Source organism: Leucopleurus acutus (genome assembly GCF_964270905.1).
Source record: "Leucopleurus acutus genome assembly, chromosome: 1".
Classification (NCBI taxonomy): domain Eukaryota; kingdom Metazoa; phylum Chordata; class Mammalia; order Artiodactyla; family Delphinidae; genus Leucopleurus; species Leucopleurus acutus.
This window is the reverse complement of record NC_139142.1, coordinates 169,745,131-169,768,513: the sequence shown is the minus strand read 5'-3', so window position 1 is coordinate 169,768,513 and position 23,383 is coordinate 169,745,131. Positions and strand designations below refer to the sequence as shown.

At 47.9% G+C, this 23,383-nt stretch overlaps 1 protein-coding gene across 2 annotated transcripts in view; it reads left to right on the top strand.

The window, feature by feature from the left end:
- IL16 (interleukin 16) overlaps positions 1-23,383 on the top strand; it is a 115,769-nt gene that overhangs the window by 69,372 nt on the left and 23,014 nt on the right. For both annotated transcript variants that reach the window (XM_082852560.1, XM_082852559.1), the window contains exons 3-9: positions 276-384; positions 5,899-6,041; positions 8,368-8,478; positions 11,954-12,068; positions 17,622-17,695; positions 18,929-19,145; positions 22,045-22,162. In XM_082852560.1, the coding sequence (XP_082708686.1) occupies positions 276-384; positions 5,899-6,041; positions 8,368-8,478; positions 11,954-12,068; positions 17,622-17,695; positions 18,929-19,145; positions 22,045-22,162 (887 nt within the window). The remainder of the gene's footprint in view (positions 1-275; positions 385-5,898; positions 6,042-8,367; positions 8,479-11,953; positions 12,069-17,621; positions 17,696-18,928; positions 19,146-22,044; positions 22,163-23,383) is intronic.

Genomic DNA, 23,383 nt, shown 5'->3' with positions numbered 1-23,383 from the left:
TTATTGCATTAGTTCAACATTTATGCAATCTCTATTCATTCTTTATTATAATTTGTATTCTTTGTCACATAAAGATATTATATTTTCATATCCTTTATTAACTGAATTAATATATCTATGAGTTAATGGATGACAGTAATTCTAAATCCCTGCTCTCATAGAGCCTGTAATTTAGGGAGGAGACAATCTGACAAGTACTTCCATGGTCAGTGTCGAAATCTCAGTTTTTCTGTTCTAACTAAGTTGCTGAATAAGAGATGGAAATTGTTTTGCAGGAAGCTTCTACACCTTCCTCTCGAGAAAAGTCTGGAAAACTGGATGCACAAAGTAGTAACTTCCTGTTTCCCAAAGCCTGTCACCAAAGGACACGCAGCAACTCAACCAGTAAGTGTGTCATTGAACCATCTTTAGGAGCAGGGCTTCGATGTTGTTGAATATCGAGAACATGAGTGATGTTGGAGATTTGGAGGAGGGTGGGTCTCTGCTTGTCTAGATGGACTAGCCCAAGGTGGTGGTCTGCTTACCCCTCTGAGAGCACCCTTCACTGCCTGTGCATGTCCTGGCCAGCTAGAGCACCTCTGCCCTTGCTGACAGAGCTCTCTGTGGTTTAGTCAACTTCTCTTCTAGATGGACTTCAAGTGCCAAGTTGCGAAGACGTGACACAGAAGATAAAAGACGAGGGCTTTACACCTGCTCTGTCATCTAAGATGCTCCTTGGTCTTCGGAAGGCCACTGTCTCTCTCAGGGCCTCTGTCACCTCATCTGGTATAGGATGGGAGCTGGGGCTGGAAGATGTCGTGATTCTCGGTTGTCGCAAAGAGAACGGTGCTAATGCAAAGTCAGGAAAACGTGAAGAGTGCAGAAAAGCACAAAGAAATTAAAACAATGCCAAATCCTAATTAGAGGCAATCTATGTTAACATTGTCAATTATTTCCCTCCTATGCCTATATATGCCTATAGAAACACACACACACACACACACACACACACACCCTTGACCTCACGTCATTGGGAATTCTTTGGTAAACACTATTTTTAGTGGATATATAGTGTTTCATTATGTACATAATCTAGTTAGCTTGCTCCCTATTATTAGATAGGTAAGTTATTCTCAGCTTTCTGCTACATAATCAACATTGCTGAGGTTGAGGTTGTCCATGAAATTTTGTTCGAGTTTACAGTGATTTTCTCAGGTGAAATATACAAGGCAGTGGACTGATGTGTGGTTAGGAGCTCACACTTGGCAGCCAAGGCACTTGGATTTAGATCCTGCTTCCAGAAATAATTATCTCTGTGACCTTGGGCACATCCCTTAAACGCTCTAAGCCTCGTGTGATTCTGTTGTAGGATGGACCATCATTATAGTAATCATTTCCTCTTTTTGGACTACTAGTTGCCCTTTTTCATCACTTTTTTCCCTTTAGCATAATATCCTAGAAATGGAGTTTCAAAAGGTAAATATACCTTAGATTTTTACCTGGGCTTCCAAATTTCCAGAGCTAATACTCTAATACATGTATACAAATACCAATTTCTTCAGTCATAGCCCACACTGGATGATAATTTTAAAAATATTTGCCATGCAGGTTTCTCTCTATTTCCCTCTTCCCCTTACCCATTGTCCGCTTTTTTGGTGGGGTGAGGGGGGGCTTGTTTTGCACCCAGGAGCAGCTCTGCAATTTGTGGGGATCATTGTAAGATGAAAATGTGGGACTCCTGTTCAAATATTATGAAGAATTTCAAAGTGGCGGCAGCAGAGCATTAAACCAAGCTGAATACCTGCTAAGTCCGGGGCTCTGTGTGAATTCACAGGTCGCATGCCCGTGAAGCAGCCCTGCTTGCAGCCCAGCCACTGACTCTTTCAGATGGCGTCATCCGGGTGCCCTGGCCCTCTGGTTTCTAGTTGAGTTCAGTCGATCAAAGGGAGACTGGAGGGTGGGAGGGAGAACCGCTGGGGTGTTTCTCTGCTCCCTCTGCCTTGGTGGCTCTGACAGTGCCCTGGTCCCAGCACTCCCTGGCCCGGTGATGCTGTTTCCTCTCTGTGCCCCTTCAGGTCTGGGATGGTAACAGCTTCCAGCTCTTGGCAATTCCTAGGTACCTCAATAGGCCTTGTTTTCTTAAGCCCCATCTACGCTTTGTCAATGGCCCCCTTATTTACTTTCTCAAAGTCCTACCTGAGTGTGCCTTTTGCTTTTGTCAAACCCTGACCGGTTCATGCGCCTATGAAATCAGTGGAAAGAACACCTCTCTACACAGGTGCAGTTCAACGTTCCTTCATTTGTTTATTTCCCTTCTTTTGAGTGCGCCTATTTTTCTATGGGGAGGATCATTATTTTATCACTAATTTATGAAAAGTCTCTTGATAAAATTAATATTGGGCCGCTGTATTTGCTGAACATACTTTCCTCAGTTGGTTATTTTTCTTTTAACGTAATTTTTTAGCATTAAGATGTTCTCATCTTTATCTAATCAAATTCATCAAATTTTCCTGTCTAACGTTAAAAGTGTCTTCCACATCCAGAGAACTATTAAATATTTGGCTGTGTTTTCTTCTAGTTTTTTCTCATGTATACTTATTTAATTATTACACTCTGACACCTTTAAGTTGCTTCCAGCTTATCGACATTTACAAAATAATTATAGATACATGCTGTACACATTTCTTTTATCATATTTGGTTACATATTTAGGAGAGAATCATTGAGGTTCTATAATAAGAAGATTATTAAGTATACAACCACATCGATTAAATTATTTCTACGTAGTGTTGTTTTTTCTAGTTTTTTAAATGATTTGCCTTTTTTTCCCCAACTTATTCTATCTGTAATTTATTTTTGGTGTTTGCTATGAAGCAAGAATCTAGATAGATTTTTTTTCTAAGTGGCTGATTGCAGCATTACTCATGGGTAGTTTCTGCCCATCCTTTTATTTTACACTTTTTGTTTATTTTGTTTATCTCTTGCAAATGATATGCACTTAGATCTCGAAAGCAAATCTGGCAATCTTTTTAAAGAGAGAAGCTTAAGCCGTTGACATTAGTATTATAATTAATATTTGCTTTTACTCATGTTCTTTTTCATATTTATTTACTTATTTATTTGGTTGCACTGGGTCTTAAGTGGCAGCATGTGAACTCTTAGTTGCAGCACGCATGTGGGATCTAGTTCCCTGACCAGGGATCGAATCTGGGCTCCCTGCATTGGGAGCATGGAGTCCTATCCACTGCGCCATCAGGGAAGTCCCTCATGTTCTTTTTATACTACCTGTTTTCATGATTACTTGTCATTTGTTTTCTGCCTCTTGCTCTGTGTGTGTGTGTGTGTGTGTGTGTGTGTGTGTGTGCGCGTGTGTTTAGTTTTTGCAGTGATTTGTAAGGTTTATTTAATTTTTCTCACCACTTCCAGTTTCCTTTAAGTTTAATCAATTAGGTTTAATTAATTAATAATACTTGAGACTATATTTTCCAAATTGTCCCCCTAATGGAAGATGGTGTTATTTACCTCTAGTCCCATTCCCATTTATTTTTCCATTTCATAATTCAATGTAAACTTAAATTAGAAACTCACGTTATTATTACATAATCTTCAAAATATATAGTCAAAATTTATTTTGGTTTTTGCATTAGATTTTATAACCACATTTTCAGTGAACTCCCTCAGTGCTACATGTTAACTGATTTCAACTTCCCCCACTCAAGGTGATAATTTTGATGTATTTCCTTGCTGTTGGAGCACATCCAGTATTTTTTTGAAAGAGTAGGCGAGGGCTCAGACCAGTTAGTGCTTTCGAGAGACTGCTCGTCCTGACCCTGGGCCTATGTCCTTGCTGATTGGAACTCATAGTGGGAGCAGGAACCACAGAAAGCCCGAGTTTTTTTTTTTTTTTTGTCTGGATCAGTGAGGGTAGAAGCGGAGTTAGCCTGGCCTGTTCCCCCTGTGCTTGTCCATGGCTCCAGATGCTTCTGTCCTGTGGACCGATCCCAGTTGGCCACGCGTTTGCTTGTCCTTATTCCCTCTGAACCCAAACAGTACACCGCTGCCCTTCTTCAGACGGCAGTCACCTTGCACTGCTGCGGGCGGAGAGAATGGGAGACTCGTTTTGGTTTCCTCACGATGAAGTAAGGAGCTCAACTCCCTCAAGATTCCTCAAAAGCTGGACGCATCGCCTGGGGAGCCTGATAAACACACAGACCCCCCGCCCCCACCCCCACCTCCGCCCCAGACCCCATACATGCAGACATGGATTCAACAGGTCTGGGTGGGGCATTGAAATTTGGCCCACTTATGATACACACCCAGGTAAACATGATGCACAGACAGATTTAGGACCATCTGTAGCGCCTCCTCCCAGCCCCGCTCCAGGATTCTTGGTCCCCTCTTTCTGGGGCGTGGTTTTCTGAACCTCCTGGCTTCCTCTCTCTCCCGGCCCCTCTGGGGTCAGAGGGTCTCTGTGAGTCAGGGAGAACCGGCTCCTTGTGTGGAGACGGCTGCTGGGAGCAGCTCTCCTGGCAGGGAAACATTGCCCCAGCCACCTGGAGTGCCAGTGGACCAGGACATCTCCTTTCTCCCCCAGGCCTTTGTCCCTTCTTCCTCTTCCCTTAGGGATCTCACATCTCCAGGAATGCCCATTCTGTCCCATGGTCTCAGCCCACCCTGGGCAGTGGCTTCCTTTCTTCAGCCTAAGTCTTTACCATCCTAAGAATGAAAGCAAACAAAAGCTCTGCTCCCACGTCCCTTCTTCGCTCTGAACCACCACCCATCTCGGGTCTTTCTCTTGGGAAATTTCCCACCAAAGCCTTGTCCACTCACTTGAGTGGAGGGACACTAGGAAAATCGGCCCCTCTCTGCGTGCTTGCTGCCCAGTGCCGTGGCCACTGTTCACATCTCGAGCACCTGGAGTGTGGCTCGTCCAAATGCTCAGAGTGCCAAAGATGCGCTCAACTCGAAGACTGAGCACAAAACCGAAAAAAGGATGCAAAATACCTCATTAATAGCTTTATGTATTATATGTTAAAATGGCAGGGTTTAGGTCTATTGGACTAAATACAATACACGATTAACATTAACCTCACTTTTTCTTTTGACTTGTTTTTAATGTGGCTACTAGAAAATTTCAAATTACATATGTGACTTGTATTATATTTCAATTGAGAAGCACTGATCTAGACAGTGAGGGGCCATAGCAGAGAATCTCTGCAGATTTTTCCAGCTGGAAGAGGTAGAGTTCCCGGTTGGGTGAAAGGAAGTCTGGGATTCCCCCAAAAGAAAAAGAAGATGATGGCTTTGCATTTTCTTAGATCCCCAAAGAATCAAGAGTTGACCCTGCCTGCCTGCGTTAGGGGTGTGTATGTGCCTGTGTGTGAATGTGCGTGTGCATGTGCGTGTGTGTAAGAAGCAGTCAGGTGCTGTCGGGACGTTGGACGTTGCCATGGCAGATCCCACAGGCTCCTGCCCGGTCTCTCCTCTGGCTCTACATGTCTGGGGGCATTCCTCCTCTCCCTCCTCTCCCTCCTCTCCCTCCTGGGTCGAGACTGAAAACCCCCTGGCAGCAGGCACTGGAGTTGACAGAGCATTGCGGTTTCCTGAGAGCCCAGCATGCTGCTTGACATGTAGGAGATGTCTTGCCAACTGTCTCGAGTTGAGCTGAGGCGAGATGGAAGTGACAGTCCCACCTGCACCCTGCGGTGCAGACAGCATGAATGGAGCTAATGCTGCCTACGTCTTCATTGGCCCCCACTCTGCATCCTGCACCCAGCACTGGGTGCTCCATGGTTCAAGTTCACTCTGGCCGCTGGCTCATGAGGGCTGGCCGTTGGCCGGGGCTGACGTTGTTCTCCCTTGAGCTTTGCTTTCTGACAGCACAAATGATCTCTTCCTTTTTTTCCTCTCCTGGGTTAGGTGTTAATCCCTACTGCACAGGAGAGATTGATTTTCCAATGACCAAGAAATCGGCGGCTTCCACAGACAGGCAGCCTTATTCCCTCTGTAGCAACAGGAAGTCTCTCTCTCAACAACTGGACTGTGCAGCGGGAAAGGCTGTGGTAAGAACGAAGGCAGGGGACCCTGGAGAGCAGGGAGAGAGGGGAGGGGTCCAGACTCAGCGGCGGCTGAAGAGACCTTCCTAGTGGTTTGACGGCCACAGAATTACAGAGGGGAGGGGCTGGCTTCGTGAGTGTGGGCACCTCCAGGCAAAGAACCACATTAGGAATGGTCACCTGTGAGTGCCAGGCACTAGTGACCGCGGCTGCTTTGATGCTACAAGGAGCTAATGTGCAGAGAACATTCCACCCATGCAGACCCTGAACGGACACTTTATGTGGGTCCCTTTATTTCATCTGCACAGCGACCCTAGGAGGTGGGTGAGGGAAGTGAGGACAAGTTAAGGGAGGCATGTGAATTCACATTGCTAATAAGAGTCCGCGCTGGGACTCGAAGTCAGAACTTCAGGATTCCAAAACCTGTGCTTTTAGCCCCTGTGATATAGTGACTTGCTTTACACATTTTGCCTCTACAGTAAGTCCCCTACACACGAACGAGTTCTGTTCCGAGAGCGTGTTCATAAATCCAATTTGTTCGTAAGTCCAAGAGTTAGCCTAGGTCCCCAACTAACACAATCGGCTCTCTAGTACTGCACTGGAATAGGTTTATAATACTTTTCACACAAACAATACATAAAAAAAACAAACACAAAAAACAAAGGAAACATTTTTAATCTTACTGTACTGTACCTTGAAAAGTACAGTAGTACAGTACAACAGCTGGCATCCAGGGGCTGGCATCGAGTGAACAGGCAAGAAGAGTTACTGACTGGAGGAGGGAGAAGGGGTGGGAGATGGTAGAGCTGAAGGATCGTCAGCAACAGGAGACGGAGGGCGAGCTGCGATGTCACTGACACCTGACATGGATGGCCCGCACATTTGCATCTTGGAAAGTTTGCAACTTGAAAGTTCGTATGTAGGGGACTTACTGTAATTCCTGAGCTTAGGAAGGAGGATAACGTCAGCCCCATTGTACAGCGAGGAAGCAGAGGCTTGGCAAGGGGAGTAGCGGTCTGAATTCACACATCTTGAAAACCTAAGTTTCCAGCATTGGAACCAAGCCCTCACCAGTCCGTTCCCTTCCCACTGTGGGGCACGAGGTTGCAGTCTGGGAGCCAAGCAGGTGTGAAGCACAGGGTCCCCTCACTTGTCACCCCAGCCAGCCTGTTGTGTCCCTGAGCTCTGGCCGAGGCACAAGGCACCCGCAGTGCCTCCTGCTGCCACCTGTGAGCATACAGCGCCCTCCGTCTGCAGCACCCTGTCCCCTTCCCTCACCTCTAGCCTGCAAACCCTACCCCATCCTTCAAAACCCTTCCTAGCACTACTTCCGCTGCGAGCTCTCCTGAGTCCTCCAAGTGCTTGACCCTTATATGTTTCCTGACGCCCATCGTAACGTGTCTGGGCTTCTCTTACAGACTCACCCAATGTGCCTTGTTGGTGTCATTACTTATGTTAGGGTCTTAGCTCCCCTGTAGGGTCCATAGTCAAGCGATGTTTGATGTTTGATTCTCCCCACACGGTACACATCAGATGCTTGAAGATTTCATTTCTCTCTTCCATTCCCTTCCCTGAGCTATTATGCTTTTCGCTTACCAGCAGGAATCATCGGTGTTCCAGTGTTAGAAAAAGACAGCTTCCGAAGTGACAGGCGACTTTACAGATAAGGAACCCGAGGCACAGAGGGGTCAAGTCAGTTCCCCGAGGTCACCAGCTGATAGTTGGAGAGCCAGGCAGCCGGGCTCCCAAGCCTGAGACCTAACCACCATGCTCCTTTGCCCCTCCCCACGGCACTTCCTGTGGGGCGCAGGGCGTGTGTCTGTTTGGCACGCCTGCTCCTATGCAAGTGGGTAATCCCCTGTCTGCCTCCCCCTGGAATTTACATTCTGAGTTTTCACATCTTTGGGTTCCTGACCCTTTGTCCACCACCCTGTGCCTGGCACTAAATGGGGTCTCCGTAAATGTGGCTTGGATTCTGTCGAGGGTGTCCTCGGCTGTTGGCTTCCCAACGTGGGCTGGGGACTCCGGTTATGGGACCCGTTGTCCTGGGGCAGCGTGGTCTGTGTCGTGACCCGGGACCCACTCCTGTGACAAGCCTTAGTGAGTCTCTGGCTGCTGGTCCACAGGGAGATCAGGCTCCTGGGGCCACCAAAACAGCCCCCCTCCACCAGACGCCCACCCACACCCCATTCACCGTGCTCTGGCTGCTATGCTGTGAGAGAGGGGATCGGGGTCCTCTCCTCGGCTGGGCCTTCCCTGTCCCCGTGCCCAGCAAGGTGTGTGCTGCCGTCCTGTTGACTCATCCTCTCCCCACCCTGGTCCCTCGTTCCAGGGTCCGTCAAGGCCAATACGGTCGCTCAGCACAGCTCAGCTCATGCAGCCCTTGGGGGGCCTCCAGGCATCCGTCATCTCCAACATCGTGCTGATGAAGGGCCAGGCCAAGGTGAGCAAGGACTGTGGCCAACGGAAGTTACTGGGTCGACACGGGTTCCTGAGGAGGTGTCGTGTCATGGGAAGGGTGGAGAGAGGGACTGGTGGTTCTGGCTCAGAACATGAGTGTTCGGATGCTCTCATGCCGGCACAGGGAGGGGCAGTCAGGGTTGCTCTGCACCGTGCGGGTCACAGGAAGACAAATGTTGCCCAGTTTTTCCCTGGCGTAGTACTTTCCAGAAGTTAGTTTTACCTGATGATTGAATTCAAAACATCATCATAGTCAGTTCAGGCTGCTATAGCAAAAATACCATAGACTGGGCGGCTTAAACAGCAGGTATTTATCTCTCACGGTTCTGGAGGCTGGGGGTCCAAGTTGAAGGTGCCGGCAGATGCCACATATGTTGAGGACTCCTCTCCTGATTCACGGATGCCTCGTTCTCTCTGTGTCCACACATGGTGGAAGGAGCAAGGGAGTTCTCTGGGGTCTCTTTTATGAGAGCACTAATCCCATTCATGAGGGATCCACCATTTTTCCTTTTTTTTTGGACCAAGGCAGTATTTTTCTTTAGAATAAATATATTTTGTAAACAAAGCAAGTACATATATAAACAAATTAGCCTTTATTTTCTTTTGTTTTTGCCTTTATTTTATTTTACTTATTTTTTTATTGAAGTATAGTTGATGTACAATATTATATAAGTTTCAGGTGTACAACATAGTGGTTCACAATTTTGAAAGGTTATATTCCATTTATAGTTATTGTAAAATATTGGCTATATTCCCTGTGCTGTACAATATTTCCTTGTAGCTTATTTATTTTATACATAGTAGTTTGTACCTCTTCATCTTCTATCCCTACCTGCCCCGGCCCACTTCAGGAGTACTCCCCCTTTATGGCCTAGTTACTTCCCAAAGGCTCCCCCTAACATATTAATTTGGGATGGGGCATAAACATTCAGTCCGTGTGTCTTCCCCAAATTCAGATATTCAGACAGATTTTTGCCCCACAATTGAGAAATAGCTAAAGGGGGGCACAAAAGCAGTGGTAATTGTGGGACATCCCAAATGCTCCTTGGCATTGCTTCCAGAACATGCCATCCCATACATGGAGTTGACGTGGGCACTGAAGAACTTCTGAAATAGACATGGCAGCTGCTGCAAAGTTCTCAGGCCAGCCCAGGGAACCGAGATGCTTAAATGATGGAAGGGTAGGTTTCTACCCACCTCATGTGATTTTCGTGTGTGGTGTGAGGGAAGATCTGTTCACCAATATGGTCTTCCTGCAGGAGGGCCCCATATGTCTGGAGTCCTTCCCTCCACCCCCATCCATCCTGTCTCCTGGGAGCTCAGCAGAGATAAATGAGGAGAAACAAGTGGGAAGTACTGAGATGATTGTTCCTCTAATCACAAGGGGGTCACTCTCGCCAGTGCTGATTTTCTCCAGACAGCCCCTCTTTCTGATTTGTAAATCACAGTGCTTGTCCCCCCTTGAATTTAGGTCGAAGCATTTTTAACATGGTTGACTTTTAGACGGTTTGCAATGCTCAAAAGGAGGCAGAATGGAAAAAAGCACCAACACTTGTGCAAAGATGATCAACAGTGGTGTCAGTCATCTCGGTGTGCATAGACTGTACAGTCAGTAAATAGATTTCGTGGGCAGATGTGTCACTGGGTGGACTGAACTGCCCTCGATGGACAGCCCTAAGGTGTTTGGTGTCGGAAGCCTGGAGTACAGAGCAGGGACGATGGGTTAGAAATACGGTGGGTCTCCCACTGTCCTCCTGATACACCTCCACACCGAAGACCTCATCATTAACGGATAAGTAGAAGGAGGAAGAAGCAGAGCTAGAAGGTTCCACCAGTGCCTGAGGTAGCCAAAAACGATAAAACCAGCGACCAAAACCCAGGCATTGCGCTAAGGGCTTTGCAAGGATCATTCCTTTAATTCTCACAAAACCCTATTATTATCTCCTGTTAATAGGTGAGGAGACTGGGGATCTGGGACTTACAGGACTGGCCCAAGGTCACTTGGTTAGTGAGCAGTTGACTCAAGACTTTCAGAGCCCTGGATCTTGTTCTTAACCACTACACCATCCGGCCTCACCAGGGTGGCTGAAAGTTTGGGTCTAGAGCAATTATTTCAGCCAGGAAGAAGTTGGGAGCGCATACAGGGAGCCCGGAAGCTGCCCTCCCTCTCATTTTCCTAGCCCCATGCTACTCCTGGACACCATTGCTCTTTCCCATCCTGGAACACCCACACCTTCACCAGAAGCTCACACCAGCGCTCTGTCCACACAGCTTTCCCGTCTGTCCCCTGCTCGCCAGGCTCCCTTAGGGTCTTGACGGTGGCTGCCTGGCCTGCCACCTCTGTGGTGCTGGGGCGATGCACACACTCGGCTCCGAGCAGCTGCTGGCCTCGGAGAAACTGCCCAGGAGCAGTGATGCTGTTACTTGGCAGCCATCGCTTGGAGGGGTCTTCCTGGGAGCCAAGTTGCTTGCTGCTTCCTGGCACGCTTGCAAGCTGAATCCAAAGGCCCGGCCTCCAGCTGGCTTTCGTGCCTTCTGTCTATAACATATGTTTCCCGAGCACCTGCATCCAGAGAGCAGACACTGACAAATAAGGTGCGTTCCCCACCTCCGGGGAGCTCACAGTCTCCAGAGGAATCCATTGCGACCCAAGCTAAACCTTCTCGAGAAGAAGGGTGCTCTCGGTCATCATCCAAATAAAGCAGGCTGTGTGTGCACCTCCTTCACTGCTCTCTGGGCCTGCCTAGGTGGTTGTCCTGACTCACTGCAGGTCTACAGGCCAAGCTGGACCCGCCCGCCTTTCTCTTCCTGCCGTCTGTCGACCTCACGCCTTTCTCTTGCTTCCCCGGCCTCTGGCCTCCTCTCTGCTGCCACCTGGCAGCTCCTGACCTCGTGGCACTGCAGGGGCAGGAGGGAGAGCACAGGACTGTAGTAAATTCCCTGAGAAGGGGAGGGGTGGGATGTAGAACAGAAGGGGAGTGAACAGCTTTTGGTAGGAGAAGAGATGCTTCCCCCACTGTCAGCTGCTGCTTTTATGATTACTGGTGTTGGTGTGTTAGTTGTGGCTGCTGGATGTCTTAGTTAATATTCAAACACAACGCTATGAGTTTGGCGATGTCAGCATCATTTTCCAAGGGGGTAAATTGAAGCTCAGAGACAGGAAGTGATCTGCCCAGAATTGCTAGTCAGAGGGGCAGAGCCAGGGTACTTGCTAGTCTCCATTCAGACGCCCCCTGTGTGGGGAACATCAGACTCATGAGAAAGCCCCAGACACGACACAGCCCAGCGTGGCCTTGAACTTACCACTTTTCCCATTCCTCTGTTAGGTCCTCTAAGACCAAGGGCACCCCGCTCCTCCCTGAGTCCTCTGTTCAGGGCTGGGCAGGGCCTCAGGACAAGGCAGCCCAGTGAATGGCATGGAACATTCCGAAATCTGACCTTCTCCTCTTCTTCCCCAGGGCCTGGGCTTCAGCATCGTCGGAGGAAAGGACAGCATTTATGGCCCCATTGGAATTTACGTTAAAACCATCTTTGCGGGGGGAGCCGCGGCCGCCGATGGAAGGCTACAGGAAGGTAGATTTCCCGGCCTTCACTAGGTGATGTTGGTGGAATCAAAAGCAGAATCACTAGGCTACCAGTAGAAGCTACTGGGAAAGTGAAATGTGTCTTGAGCCTTCAGAATCCAGCTTGCATGGATTCGGGGGTCTGCGGGCCCCGATGGCTCCGTCAGGCCTGGCACATTGGCTGGGTGTGGTTGCACACTCAGTCTCGGTCCTGTTACTGGCCTGGGGCAGAAGAGCCCTTCCATCCCTCTTGCGCCTTTGCTTGTCAAGGCCCCTCTGCGTTGCTGGCAGCCATCGGCATCCCCTTTGTTTCGTTTTCTCTGCCCTCCCCAGCCCACAGGCACGGGGAACCAGGCCCAGGGCTTCCAGTGAGTCCTCTGTGAGCCTGCCCCGTGCTGGCCTCTAGGAATACAGAGGATTATCAGACAGGTTCCCTCTACTGAGGAGCTCAGGATCTGCCCAGCTGCCGCCCCTCCCCTTCTGCCCCCCCTACTCCCATCCACTACCTCCCTCCAGCTTTTCCATCTCTTCCAGGGAGGGAAGCCCCTGGCCATCCTGAGAGGAAGGGGCCCAGGGCGCTGAGGTGTCCTCTGAGTGCCCCTCCCTATCCCCTTGTCCTGGAGGGGAGGGTTTTCTCCCCACCCCCAATCCTACCCCACAGTCACGTGTAGGCTTGGCCCCAGGAGATCTCCAGGTTCTAACTGGGAGGCAAAATTCCGGGGCAGGTAGTCAGGGAGCAGAGGGAAGCTGCTGCAGGCCTGACCCTGGGCTACACGCGGATCTTTAAAGAGAAGTGATTTCACAGCCTTCTTACCTTCTCTGTCAGGCCAGTTTCTGTAAACTCTGCTGCGAGCCAAACCACCTTTCATAACCTAACTTGTTCAGGGCAGGATTGACCAGCCACAGCCCGCAGGCCACATCTGGCCCACTGCCTACTTCTATAAGGCTCACGAACGAAGAAGGGTTTTCCTGTCTCTTAAACGGCTGAAAAAACGTCAAAAGAAGTTTGGATTCTTTTGTGAAAATTAAATTCAAATTTCAGCCTCCTTAGAGAAGCTTTATTGGTACACCGCCGTGCTCGCTCACTGACCTCTCGTCTGTGGTTGCTTTTGTGCAGCGTTGAGTAGTTTCGACAGAGAGCATGTGGCCTGCGAAGCTTAAAGTATTTACTATCTGGCTCTTTATAGAGAAGTTTTGCCAGCTCTAACATTATGCGTATGGATTTTATTGTAGGGGCAGTGGGGAGCATTTGAAGCTTTTTATAATTTGGGAGGGACCAGCTAGGACCAGGGTTTTTAAGTTGATTCAGGAAGCCGAGTGTAAGATGAAATGGGCTGGCTAGACACCAGAAGCAGTAAAACCAGTTCAGAGGCTATTGTAAGAGCCAGGCTCCAGCTCTTAAGGGTCTGCCCTGAGGCTGTAACCCTGGGAGGAGAAAGATGCTGATGGGGGAAACAAGGGCTTCTGTGGAGGTGGCAAATGAGATCAGAGAACACGTGAAGGCGTCTGATCTTAGTAAACTAGAGAACGATGATGAATTATATATAACAGGAGATGGAGGAAGGGTAGCAAAAGAAGGCAAACGAGGGTATTTAGGTTTGAGCCGCAGAGCGGAGTGAGGTCTCCAGGTGAGCACTAGGTGGCGCTGTCCAGCAGGCGAATGAAAATTTGGGTTCCAGTTCAGGAAGGGAATAAGGGTTGAATGTAGATTTTTAGGGTCATTTGGAAAATAGCTGAAGTTATAGAGTGGATGCAGGAAGCAGGGAAGAGAGGAGAGAGAAGAGGACCGAGGCAAGGCTTGAGGGGGATAGCTAAATCAAGAGGCATGCAGAGGAGTCATTGAGAGAAAGGAAGGAAAGTGAGATCAGAATCTTGAGATGGGCCGGTCTGCTTCCTTATCTTCTGTACTTTTCTGTGTTTGACTAAAAGGTGGAGGAGGAATTGAAGTGGCCAGAAGAGAGAAGCCTGCCCAAGCCAAGCTTCATTCTTTTTCTTTCTGGGTATTTGTCTCGCTTAGTTAATAGTGATCGTAAGAATTCGGTGAAAAGGACACTCAGCTAGTCTGCAGTCCTTGATTCTAGCCTCAAATAATTGACCAAATTGCCTTTTGTAACTTCTTTCAAAAGTGAAGTTTTAGAATACGCCCTTGAATTCCCCAGGAGATATGTCAGTCGCAACAAAAGTTTGGTGTCAAGATCAAGGCTAAGAATGTTTTATTTGTATTCCCTTTGCAAACAAATGATTGTGTAAGATTTATAAGGCAAAACCGAGGCTATTCACCTTCCACCAGATATGGCCAAATAAGGCTAAGGACTCTCTGGAGGGCCCAGAGTATGTGGCCCCCTTGGGATGGACATTCTAATAATCTGAAGACAAGTTCAGCCTCTTGTGTCATAAAGAATGGACGTTTCTGAAGTGTGTTCTTTGTAGATCCTGCCTTCAGCAAGTACTTAGTTATATTTTGATTATTTTTAATTTGTCAGTTGTCACACCTCAACTTGGAATCTCATAAGGACAAGGGCCGAGCCTTTTATTTTTCTTGTCTAGTTTTAGCAACGTAACAGATGAAGCTGGTTTGAATATGCTTCCCACCCCTTTATTGTCATAGACACAAGTTGGCTAAAACAGCACATCGGAACTCTAAAGAAAGAAACGGAAACACCCAGCTTCTAAGAAACAAAGAAACCACTTTAAATCTAAGCGTGACATTCCCAGGAGTTGATGACGTGATAGCACAGGGAGCTGCTTACTGGGCCTAAGGCCCAGGCGCTGGGATTCGATGCCCACACAGGGGCAGGAGAGGTGGTCTTGGGCCCTGGGAACCTCTGAGAACCTGTAGAAAGCCTTCATACTGAAGAGCTGCCCTCATGAAAGGCCAGCAAGCCCAGGGAAGCAACAAGGAAACGTAATTTTGTCCTTGGCCCTTGGGCGGGGAAAAGACATCTCACTTGAGAAAATGAAGAGCCAAACCCGTGTCAGGGTGAGTGTGCAACCCCAGCCGTCAGCCTTGCAGCTCAGGACTCCCAAGCTGAGGAGCTAATGTTACTACTGGGCCTGAACCAGTCCTGAGACCCCAGGGTGCCTGCTGGAAATAAAGGAAAAAAATAAAAGTAGCCACGTGAGGGGTGTGGGAATTCCACAGAAAAACAAGCTCCCCTTAAAAATGAGTTGAGGGCTTCCCTGGTGGTGCAGTGGTTGAGAGTCCGCCTGCCGATGCAGGGGACGCGGGTTCGTGCCCCGGTCCGGGAGGATCCCACATGCTGCGGAGCGGCTGGGCCTGTGAGCCATGGCCGCTGAGCCTGCGCGTCCGGAGCCTGTGCTCTGCAACGGGAGAGGCCACAGCAGTGAGAGGCCTGCGTACCACAAAAAAAAAAGAGTTGAAAATAAAGATTACAATTGTTCAGCCAGAAAAAGGAATGAAATCCTGCCATTTGGGGCAACATGGATGGACCTTGAAGGCATTATACTAAGTGAAATAAGTCAGAAGAGAAAGACAAACACCATACAATCACACTTATATATGGAATCAACAAAACAAAAACCCTAACTCATAGCTATAGAGAACAGATGGGTGGTTGCCAGAATTGGGGGGGGGGGGGAGGGTGAATTGGGCAAAGGCAGTCAAAAGGTATAAATGTCCAGTTATAAAATAAATAAATCTTGGGTGACTCTAGTTAGTAATACTGTATTGTATGTTTGAAAGTTGCTAAGAGGGTAGAGCTTTTCTTTTTTTTTAAATTTTGTTGAAGTGTAGTTGATTTACAGTGTTGTGCTAATTTCTGCTGTACAGAAAAGTGACTCAGTTCTACACATATATATTCTTTTTCATATTCTTTTCCATTCTCGTTTATCACAGGATATTGAATATAGTTCCCTGTGCTATACAGGAGGACCTTGCTGTTTATCCATCCTATATATACTAGTTTGCATCGGCTAATCCAAAGTTCCCAATCCACTTGGGCAACCACAAGTCTGTTAAAAGAGTAGCTCTTGAAAGTTCTCATCACAAGGAAAAAAAACTTGTAACCAGGTGTGGTGACTAATATTAACTAGACTTATTGTGGTGATCATTTCTCAACATATAAGATCTTTAAAAAGATAAGAGAAGGAATAGAAAAACAATAAGGAAACAACAGAACACAATGAAAAAATAGATGGATGTGAAAAAAATAACTTTTAGAAATTAAAAAAAAGCAAAAAAACCTCAACGAATGGGTTAAACAGTAGATAAATGAAGCTGTAAGGAGAATTTGTGATCTGGAAATTATCCAGTAAGCCACACAGAACAATAGAGAAGCAAAAGAGGAGCCCTAGAGAAACATGCAGAATAGGTTGAGATGGTCCAAAATAATCTAATGGGAATTCTAGAAAGAAAGAATAGAGTGAAAGAGGGAAAGTGATAGGCGATGAGATGGTGGTTAAGAATTTTCCAGAATTATCCAGAATTTTCCAGAATTATGCAAACTTCAGTATGAGGTAGCACCCTAATACATCCTAGTGAAACTTCAGACTATCAAAGACAAAATATATATATATATATATATATATATATATAAAACAACCAGAGAAAAATGATGGATTCTCTACTGTGGGACCATAATTAAGTGACAGCAGATTCACCCAATAGCACGCAGGCCAGAAACCCGTGTAAAACATAAAGTTTGCATCTGAATTTCCCAGCACAGTGTTGAATACAGAGACAGTGCTCTTTGTTTATGTATTGAATAGATGGAATGAATGGGAGAAAGTGGTTTTCCATCCCCATAAAAATGGATCTCTGGGCACAGAAAAAATTCTTCTCTTAGGTATAGGAGGAAGAAGCTCTAAGTCCTGACTTTTTACCATATGAACTTTGGACTTCTCTGAGCTCACTTTCCTCTTCTGTAACTTGGGACCTACACTGCATTCTGGAAACATCACATCCAACCCACATTTACTGGGCACTGTGGAGGCCTCACCCAGAATTGGCCCTGGGGATGACAGCATCTGACGTAACAAAGCCCCTTCCCCAGGGAGAGACTTTCACAGTTCATCGATGACCACCGGGGTGACAAGGGCTGTGAGAGTGGTAGGTTCTGGGTGCCACGAGAGTGCAAAGTCAGCAGAGACCAAGAGGTTAAGAAGTGGTAGGTGAAGAAGGTAGGAGATGTACATTTTAGTTCAGACGCTGGCACGGAAACAAGCATGGGACTGCACAGACCACTGTGGGAAAGGCAGGTGTGCAGCATCAGGAAATGGTCCAGGGGAGCGAATGGCATGAGGGGCTGAGAGGCAGGAGAGAGAGAGGTGAAACCCAGAGGTGGGCAGGGAGCCGACTGGGCCAGGCCTTGTGTGCCTGGCTAAGGACCCTGGATCTCACCCTGGAGAGTAAGCAGTACCAGAGAAGGCCCGGCACTGCTGCCCACCTCCCAGGGGGAGAGCCCTGAATGAGGAGATGTTCTCTGTGATGCTTTGTACATCTCACAGAAACCTGGATGGGGGGTGGGGGCACTAGAGTTGAAGGGATAACGCCTCCTGATTGGGCAAAACTCTTCTCAGCTACAATTTCTCCCTCTCCCAACAGGTGATGAAATTCTGGAACTCAACGGGGAATCGATGGCTGGACTCACACATCAGGATGCTTTGCAGAAGTTCAAGGTGACCATTTATTATCAATATATGGCCAAACTCTGGGGCCTTCAGACAAAGGAATCAAGCTCCCAGCATCACCCTCCTTCCTTCAAACCTACAAATTCCAAATGTGGGCTCCTTTACATGGGGCACCTTGCTGACACTCATCTAGGCACATTGTTCAAAAAAGGCCTTACTCTGAAAATAATAGTGTAATCAGGACTGTTGTCGGGGGCTGCATCAACTATTTGAGGTTTATAGAATGGTTTTATTTTATTTTTTTTTATTGGAGTATAATTGCTTCACCATGTTGTGTTAGTTTCTGCTGTACAATGAAGTGAATCAGCTATATGTGTACATCTATCCCCTCCCTCTTGGACCTCCCTCCCATCTCCCCCCCATCCCACCCATCTAGGTCATCACAGAGCACCGAGCTGAGCTCCCTGTGCTATATAGCAGGTTCCCACTAGCTATCTGTTTTACACATGGTAGTGTATATATGTCAATCCTAATCTCCCAATTCATCTCCCCCTCCCCTTCCCCCCTCATTTCCACATGTCCGTTCTCTATGTCTGCATCTCTATTCCTGCCCTACAGATAGGTTCGTTGGTATCATTTTTCTAGCTTCCACATATATGTGTTAATGTACGAAATTTGTTTTTCTCTTTCTGACTTACTTCACTCTGTATGACAGACTCTAGGTCCATCCACATCTCTACAAATGACCCAGTTTTGTTACTTTTCATGGCTGAGTAATATTCCACTGTATATATGTACCACATCATTATCCATTCCTCTGTCATTGGACATTTAGGTTGTTTCCATGTCCTGGCTATTCTAAATAGTGCTGCGTTGAACACTGGGGTACACATGTCCTTTTGAATTATGGTTTTCTCAGGGTGTAATGTTCTATGTATTTATATTACAATCTTTAAAGTTTCGAAGACAGTCACTGAAAGATATTTTTTGAGTCTCCATCTAGTTAGTTCAATTCAAGACTCCATCTCTTTGGCATATATATGTATGTACTTCGTATATAAGATGTCATATCCGTATCCAGACATACACATATATGTCATGTATATGTATACACACATTGCTGTATCACACACACACACACACACACACACACACACACACACCCGCATGTGGCCACATTTCTTTAAAAAGCATTCTACTATTGTTCCCCACAAAGGCCCAGGCTCTTGCCCTTGGCCCGAGCCGCTGCTGGAAGCCGTGGCCCTCTCTCTTTCCTTCCAGCAAGCCAAAAAGGGGCTCCTCGCCCTCACGGTGAGGACCCGCCTGACGGCCCCCCACTCCCTGAGCAGCCGCCTGTCCCCCCCACTGTGCCGCTCCCTGAGCTCCAGCACCTGTGTCACCAAGGACTGCAACTCCTTCATCCTGGAAAGCCCGGAAGCGCCCGCCAGCAGCACCAAGCCCAACTACAGGATCCTGGTGGAGGTGTCCCTGAAGAAAGGTAGGCTGGCCTCCTGGGGGCTCCGCTGTCCTCCTCCGCCCTCTGCCTGGGCCTCCCTCCACTGAGCTATCTCCCAGACTTTCTTTGGCTGGAAACAGGCCCGGACATTGTCCTTTAGCAGATTTTATGGCTGTTGTTTAGCCCCAAGGTCTAGGGCTCTGTTTGTTAACAGAAGCCCGGGACACACCATCCGAATTCAGTCAACATGTCCCAGTGCAGTGGATAAAATAAAACAGAAGGAAGCAAACACAAATCACACACACACACACACACACACACACACACACACACACGACCAGGAGTTGTAGCTCCCCAGCTAATCTGCTAAGAGACCTTGGGCAGGTCACTTGCCCTCTCTGGGACTCTTATTTTCTCACTTGTGCCAGAAAATTGAGATCCTCTCAAGCTCAGACATTTGGGGATCAGCATCTAGTCCCTTCACACACACACCCCCGCCAAGGGTGGATGCTAACTGCAGGGCCCCCCCTGCCAGATTACAGCTAGGCTGAGACCTGGAGAATGAAGAGGAGGCAGCTCCCGCAAAGGGACCAGCTCAGCTTGTAGGGGCAGAGGGAAAGCCAGTGTGGCTGCAGTGAGGTGGGCAGCCCGAGAAGTGGTGTTGGAGCACCTGGCGGAGGCAAAGAGAGAGACCCTGTGGGGCTTTTCTGCTAGATTCTCTTCTAATTGCAATTGGGAGTCCTTGAGGGATTTCTAAGCACAGACGTAATCAGCTTATGCTTTAAAAGAAACATCTCCTAGGCGTCTCTGTAGAGAATGGCCTATAATGTGACAAAAATGGAGGCTTGGGAACCAGTTGCAGCCGTTGGATCAGAGAGGATGAGAACGGTAGGTGAAGACGGGGGGGTGGCTTTGAGATCTGTTGTAGAAGAAGAATGAGGAATGAAGAGGGTAGACGGCAGGCAGCCTGAGGACTCAGATATCCATGAGTCCCCAAGCCTGGCATGAATACTAGGCACAGGTCAGTACGTGCTGGCACACGCCAGCAGCTGTGTCCAGGACTCGCGGCGTGAGTTCCCTGAGCAGGTGCAGGACATGGGGAAGACACGGCTCTCTTCCTTCCCCTGGTGGGCTCCGTGGTCCCTGGCCTTGGGGTGGTGTTTCCTCTGGTCACTGGCATCAGAAATACCATAGGCAGGGTTTTTGTTGGATTGCCGTATGTATATGACACAGCTTCTTAATCTCTACCCCCAGAGATTCTCTTCCACAGTATTAGAAGAGAGGCCCAGGGATCTATAACTTTTATATAAGTACCCCAGGCAATTCTGATGCCTGCAGGGCTTAAGAACTCTCACTCTGGTCAGGAAACCTGATCTCGGCAAAGGGCTCTGACCTTTGTTTGTGGGCCATATCACAGCCAAAATTCTTCATCCATCAGACAGGGTTGCTAACAGTTGCCCATGGCAACCCTCCTGGGACATTGGGAGGACCAGCATCAGAGGTGAAAATACCCACAACCGTGCTTTGTAAACCACAGGTGCCAGGAGCAAACCACAAGAAGGTCTTTCTCCTACTCCCTGGCCACTCCATCTGGTCCTTCTTACCGGCTACCCCTCATTCTCCAGTCCTTTTGATGCTGGCCAGCCCCCGGCCCTCCTCTCCCACACACTCTGGGGGACCCATCCAGCCCCATGGTCCTAACACAACCACCTCCACGTTGATACTTTCAAACTTCCACCCAGCCTTCTCTGCTGGGCTCCAGATTCATCTACCCAACTATCTGCTCCCCGTGTCTCCTTGGCTACCTCATAGGCACCTCAAGAGTGACTGGGGCAAAACTGCACACCTGGTCGCCATCCTCATGATTCTGGTCCCCCATAGGCGTCCTGTTTTGGTAAACCGAATCATCACCCACCCAGTTATTCAAGAGTTCTTCAAGCTAAAAAAATCTCTACGAGTTATCTTCATTTTAATTTATGAACTCCCCATATTGAATCCATCAGCAAGTCTGTCTTCAAGAGGCGTTCTGTGTGTATCCATCTCTCTCCCATTTCACTAGCGGTAAAGTCCAAGTCACCACTGCTGGGTGAAGCGTAGCCTCCTAACTGATCTCCTTGTTCCCATTCTTGCTTGACCCTTCATAGCTCTTTCTTTTCCCAGCAGCCGGTCATACTGGGGAAAATAGAACTTAGCCCATGTCACTTCCTGCTCGTAAGTTTCCTATGGCATTCCTTCTCAGTGGAGAATAGCGTCCTTTCACTGACACATCCTTGTTGACAAGGTTCCATTTAAGCTGGCCCTTGCCTCCCTGTCCTGAATCCTCTCATACCACTCTCCCCGTGATGGGCTACGTTCCGGCCACACTGGCCTCCTTTTTGGTCCTGCAGCATGGCCTGCTTCCTTTCACCTTGGGCCTTTGCATTAGCTGTTACCTCTTTTGGGAATGATCTGCCCCCATCCCTGGTTCCTTCTTGTCATTCGTATTTTAGCCTAAATGTTGCCCTCTCTGAGCCCTAAAGAGGTCATCCTCTTGTGTTCTAGTGCATTCCCTATTAATTCTCTGCCTAACACTTATCACCCCCCTGACAACTTCCTCCCTCCTTCCTTCTTTCCCTCCCTCCCTCCTTCCTTCCCTTTCTCCCTCCCTTTTCCTTTTGTTCCTTCCTCCTTCCCTCCCTCCCTCCTGCTCTCTCTCCCTTCCTTCCTTCTTTCCTTCCCTTTCCTTACTTGACCTTAGCATCCTCATCTGCCTTGGTCACTAGTTGCTGACCCTAGAGCAGTGCCTGCTCACAGTGATGCTGCATAAGCATGGGTGGAATGAATGCATTAATGGATAGGAGACACCAACTAACCCAGGACAGGTTTGGCACCTAATAGACTAGTGCATCCCTGGGAAAGCTCAGTCACCAGTGCCCCACCCCCATCCCGTTCTGCCTTCCAGAGGCCGGTGTGGGGCTGGGAATCGGCCTGTGCAGCGTCCCCTATTTCCAGTGCATCTCTGGCATTTTCATTCACACGCTCTCTCCGGGATCCGTGGCGCATCTGGACGGACGACTCCGGTATGTCCTGATTTCTGTTTTTGAAAAGACCCCTGATTTACAAAGGAGGGAAGGAATTCCTTAGTGCATCAGGAGACTGACTGGGAGATGAGCTATTTAGAATGATCCAGGGATAGCTCAGAGCCTTTGTCCTCAAAGTGTGGTCCCTGGACCAGCGGCATTGAAATCACTTGGGAGTTCCTTAGAAATGCAGAATCCCAGGGCCCTCCCCAACCCACTGAATCAGGACCTGCATCTTAACTAGATCCCCGGGAATTTGTATGCACGTTGCAGTGTAAGAGGCATTGTCTCAGAGAATATCAGTCCGAAACAGAAAACATGAAGTGAAACATACTTTAATTCAGATGTAAATAATACAGACTGTAGAGTGACATAAATAGGGGCTTCAAGGAGGTTTACCTGTGGAGTCAGTCTGTATGGAAAAAGAAGCTTACTCAGCAAATCAGTAGTATTAACTCCATTTCTTGGTAGCATAAACAGAATATTTTCGGGCATTCCACGTGTATCTTTTCCCGAATAACTTCTAAGAGAAGTAAACATCTAAGTTTTATTTTCAACAAGGGATCTGAGTTTGGTGATTACATTTTATTCCAGTTTACCTTGTTACAGTACTGTATACTCAGTCCAGCACTCATGTGCGGTATAGCTTCTCTCCTATAGCATAAGAAGAGACATGCTATATATTTATATGTATTCCAGATCGTATATCTTCATGTACATCTTCTCTCCTGGGCTTAGGTTTTGCTGAATCAGGGGAGTTTTGCCGTTAAAATGTTTTCCTATCATTGTAGTATTGGGGCTGGCTAAAAAGTTCGTTGGGGTTTTTCCATAAGATGTTATGGAAAAACCCAAACGAACTTTTTGGCCAAGCCCATATACGCAAGCCCTGCTTAGGGTGGTATCTTGATGAAGCTTCTGAATTAGAGGTGGGCCTGCTGCTGTCATGGGCACGAGGGTGACAGCTGATTTGCTGAGCTGCTGTTACCTGGGACCGAGTGGCTCAGTCAGAGTGATGGCCTTAGTCCTAATATCTTTAGACAGAGTCTTCCCTCCTGGACCTGCAGCTGGGTAGGGACTGTTTTGGAAGCTTCCACTTTCCTTGGCATCAGGTGCTGTGTGGTCTTCAGTTACCTCAGTGAAAATGTGTACTTTCTTAGCAAGAAGGAGAAAGGGAACTAACTCAGAGACAGAAATGTAGAAGGAAGGGGCAGCCAACCGCAG